Raw genomic sequence first — 4,911 nt, 5'->3', positions numbered from 1 at the left:
ACTCGCACTGAAGATCCAGACCAGGCCGTTGCCAAATAAAAAAATGTGTAATGTTCTTGCTTTCTAAATGGGAATCCTCACTTGACAGGTCTTTATACAACAATAATTAAAAAAGTGAAACGATAATGGAAGTAAAAAAACACTCAAGTAACTATGAAGGTGTGACTCTTCAGATTATTCATGTGCTTCCAAAATAATCTTTCAAGGGCACAAAGTCAAATGAACGTACAAGAAGCTGCTCTGCAAATTCCACACGCTAAAATATTTAAATTTAAATACATCATTTTAAAACGTACAGTATTAGATGAAAAAGATAATGGCAAAATAAGGACTCAGAAAGAGAGAAAAAAAGTATATGCGCCCCCAGGCATGAGCTGCAGTGAAACGTACATGTTAATAGTTCCAGTTTCATAACACATAACATACATATTTGGTTTAGTCCCTTAAAGACATCAAGAATAGAGAAGCATTAAGAAAACATAAAACTATTAAATTTATAATTATACATCGAAGAGGTTCGGAAGTCAAGAGCTGAGAAATAACCTTCTGCAATGTGACTGAAGGCTCCACTTCAATAAGTACACCAGGACCACACACAAGGCACTCTTTATCCCTCTCGAATTCCGTGACTTTAGTATGGACGCCTTGTGTTCCATTGTACCTACATAAGATTGGATTAATTGGTAAGCAATGGTCATACTTTATCCTGTGCGTCTAAGACACAAAATAACAAGCGAATTGTGTGAGCACACAGATTTGTATGTACAAAAGTATTAGAAATTCATGCTCGTCCTTTTAAGCGTTGTAATTTCAAACTTTAGAGGATGAAGCCCTAGCAATCCGGAAACAATTCTAATGGATAAGTTGAAAAGGAAATACTTAAATATTTGTAGGGCAAAATAGATACTAGAGGACCTAAAGTGAAGTACTGAAATTAGCCATGCTACATGGGATTGGCAGAAAGAAATTATTGTAAAAATAGAGAAAATGAAAAAATACATCATACAACACTGGCCATTTGTATACTACTAGGCAAAGATCTCGCCTCAAGCCCTTGGCTAAGTAAAATTAATATTTAGGGCCATTTTCAGAGATGTGATACTAAATTCATTGATGGACCTTCTGCTTTCCCGGGAAGAAAAAAAAGGGGAATAAGAAGACCGCTTTGCCCATTGTCCAATCCCAACAGTTTTTGCACCAGGAGGCATTTTAGACATGCATCAATAAAATCATTAATGGGCCTTCCCCTGACAACTAAAGCTTTTCAAACAACTTGACCCTCAAAAACCATTATAGATCGTGTATTGAAAATTATACTATTATTACCCCCAAAAAAAAAAAAAACTCGAGCAACATGAATATACTGAACGGTGCATAATTTTGAGCAATTTCAGGCGTTTCTTTTGCATTAGACCTTTATTAAAGAAAAAATGTTTTTCTGTGTCCATGTCTAATATTCTATATCTCAAGTATGCATCCCATCTAAAGTGAGTAAATGCAGAAAAGATGATAAAAACAAGATTAAAGATTGGAAATAGCAATTATTATAGAAAAGAAAGCACATACGTTAAATAATTGGACAAAGTTTTGCTGCACTCTGTTGCAATCTTCAGTGTTTCCAGTGCACATGCAGCAGATATAATTGCATTGGTGGAAGCTATAGCTGGAATGATGTTCTTCACAACACCCTAGCAAATAATTAACAGCTTAGTGACAAAAAAATATGTAGTCCAAGTATGACAAGGGCAGGAAAAAAAGGAGAAGCACAAGTATCTAATAATTCATGGTAATTCTAAGAATTTGTTCGGAAGGATTGGGTAATAAAATGTGGTGGAATAGGATATGTTGGCAGCCCATCATAACCTGACCCACACCCTCGTTTCCAAAATTCTACAAATTGAGGGGTTTCAGATGGTTTGTGTTCCTTTTCATTTAACATTTGCCCTGTTAGCTTTTCACTTTCCTGTTCTTCTTCATATTAAAAGAAAATATGAATAAGTGAATATTGAAAACCTCTCCTCCGACAACACCCCCCTATTTATTAAAAAAAAAAAAAACCACTCTGTTAACAGCATTGTAACTTCCAAATGACTGTGAATCGGGACTAACCCCATCCCAGCTTTCTTCAAAACTCCCAAAACAAGCCCTCAGCAAAGGCAAAAGGCAAAACCGTATGGATTGAGAAAAATCTACCTGGGTAAGAGAATAAGTAACTCCTGGAATGCCAAAAAGCTCAGCTCTCTTTAAAGCCTACAAATATCAATGGTGAAACTTGTCACAGACAAGCCAAAGATGCATGCCAATCAGAAAACAAATAATCAAAGTAACTTCACCTCATCGTAGACCCATTTCATATGCTCAGGGTTATCTGGATCAAATGCTGTTGCACCATGAACCTGAAAAACATAAGGACGTGTATTAAAATTATGAACTTCACGAAATGACAAAGGAAGCATCAAGAAATTAAGCAATGAAATACCTCATTCCATTTAATCAAATGTGCATATTCAATACAATGAGCAGCTGTTCTAGGGGTTTCAGCAAGGGTGCATAAAGGAAACTTCACTTGAGGCGGGAAAAGCCAGATTGTACACTCAAAGCATGGTGTGATCCCTGGCAAGATAACCCTAGCATGGCCCTTGAAACCTTCAGTTCCACCATCTACCATAGGTTTGATTGTCTCTTCTCGTGGATTATCGTCAGAATCATACTCTAGATTAATCAAGGAAAACAAAAGAATCAAAAGGTTAACACTAACAGACAACAACAAATTTTACCAGAAATGGCCGAATATAAATTGATAACCATTGGCTGAAATGCCTGAAGACGACAATCCTCTTATTTAAGGAAAAAAATTAAAAATGAAACAAAAGGAAAAAATACATATATTGGAACCGTGTATATGAAGCAACATCAATATACAGGCTGTGGAACCAAAACTAACGAAATGACTAGGTCTATTGTAACCATAAAAAATGGAGATCCTAGTACTGATCTCATTATAGAATTAATGTACAAAAACAGTGAACAAGCATGGCATTTATGCCTGCAAAAGTGTTTTCCTTTTTAAGGAATCTACCTCACATCACACGAAAAATTACAGTTCTATCATCATGTTATTTGAGGAAAATTAGAGGCACGTAATAAATAACAGACCTGCAGGACTAAGTTATTGATATCTACATAGTTTTGCAGCACCGCAATGCTTATTAGGATCATCACTACTTTAAAATTTTGTTCAAAAACCAGAAGTCTAACTTTTATGCATAGATTTGAAGAGCAAGGTTGGAGGACATGTATCCCTTGCTCTCAGATACACACCTAATGTGGGCTTTATTTCCTTCTAGATCAGATGCATGTATCACTATTACATATCTCTATTCAAAATTCATGCATGTTATTTGTCCTACTCATTGATATTTCTATTGGGAAAATCCAACACCCCAACTACAAGCCGCAAAGCTTACAAAGCAGAAGGAATACACACCTAGAAAACTGCAAGCCACAGAATTGATGTAGCTGCGAGCCTCAATTGAATCAAGACCGAGGGCAATAATGTTGAAATCATTATAAAAAGATATGTCCTTGTCTTCAATCCGGCAAAAATGAGGTACAATATTTACACCACTGATTCTTTCCATGACACGCTTGGCCGCTACCTCAGCTTTTGGTTTGCCAACATCTTCAAGCCTAAAATAATAAAGTTCCAATCAACTTCATAGTAAGTTGGAGTAAAAGAAACTACCTTCCCTCTAAAGCTTGTCGAAAACCAGTAAAAGCTGGCAGCAAACTATATTAGGATCTTGGCACACATCAAGAGTAACAACCAAGCTCATGTGGTATAACTAGGATTAAAGAGCCCTCCCTTCCCAACGACAAAGTATTCAGAAGAGCAACAGAATTAAAACATCTATTCAAAAGATATGAACTTTAAGTAGAGAGATTTACCTAAACAAGAATTGACGATTGAGATTAGTAACCTCTATACGATCCATATCTATGACCTCCAAGTTTCGAAAACCAGTTAGTGCTAAATCTTTCAACAGCTCACATCCCAACCCGCCTGCCCCTACTACTAACACTCTGGCGTAAGTCTGAAGGTCATCTCTCATCTGCAATATGCCAACGTGAATTAGTGCAAGAAAAAAAAAGGCAGCAAACAATCTTAAAATTAGCGTATGCTCGTTGTAAAAGCTAAGTATAGAGAGCGGGAGAGAGAGAGAGAGAGAGAGAGCAAAAGAGCGAGTACCTCAGGGCCAGGTTCGAACCTGGGACCAACGAGATTACCAGGCCTAAGAAGGAGCTTGTCAAGATCCCTCGATCGGCTCGGTTGCGGTGAGACGTCCGCCATTGCCGTCGCTCTATTGGGATTTTTCCGATGACAATCACAGACCCCAAGGAGAATTTTACACCCACCGGGAGTGGAGACGGGAATGCAGCACAGCTTGCCTTTAACGCTCTCGGGATATTGCCGTATAGCGAAACAGGACGATCCAGTGACGGGACGAACTACGCGTCGTTTTAGTCGTCCTTTGGCTTTCCTTTCCCAGGGAAGGAATTACTTGGTTATAAATTGAATTTTAAAATAGAAGACAGCCAGATATGTTAAATTATTATATATATATATATATATATATATAATATTGTTAAGATAATTGATAACATTAGCTGATCTAAACTTATGAGTGCCTGTTTGTACTGGTGGTCAACAATGGTGATTTTAGATTATTGTAATTTTTTTTAAGTGACACTAGTTAAAGATAATATTGGTTAATCGTAATTTATATTTGTATATTTTTTCTTATAAGTGACTTTCATAATGTTAATTATGTTTGAATTTTATTTATTAAAATCACTTATAAATATATAGTTACTAGAAAGCAACAAGGACATATAGGAGAAATATTATTT

At 36.5% G+C, this 4,911-nt stretch overlaps 1 protein-coding gene across 1 annotated transcript; it reads right to left on the bottom strand.

The window, feature by feature from the left end:
- Positions 1–506: 506 nt before the first annotated feature.
- On the bottom strand, positions 507–4,441 carry LOC114750762 (NEDD8-activating enzyme E1 catalytic subunit-like; the record flags this gene model as incomplete). Its single annotated transcript, XM_028939367.1, has 8 exons — positions 4,250–4,441; positions 3,949–4,112; positions 3,488–3,690; positions 2,480–2,712; positions 2,334–2,396; positions 2,194–2,250; positions 1,567–1,688; positions 507–661 (listed from the first exon to the last, which is right to left on the bottom strand). Coding segments are annotated over exons 1-8 (1,099 nt in total), but the record flags the coding sequence as incomplete, so codon positions are not given.
- Between the last annotated feature and the right edge of the window lie 470 nt (positions 4,442–4,911).

The sequence above is a fragment of the Neltuma alba genome, unplaced genomic scaffold, assembly GCF_004799145.2.
Source record: "Neltuma alba isolate B1F8T4 unplaced genomic scaffold, ASM479914v2 tig00006631_pilon, whole genome shotgun sequence".
NCBI lineage: Eukaryota > Viridiplantae > Streptophyta > Magnoliopsida > Fabales > Fabaceae > Neltuma > Neltuma alba.
The sequence above is the reverse complement of the archived record's forward strand: the minus strand, read 5'-3'. Positions and strand labels throughout refer to the sequence as shown.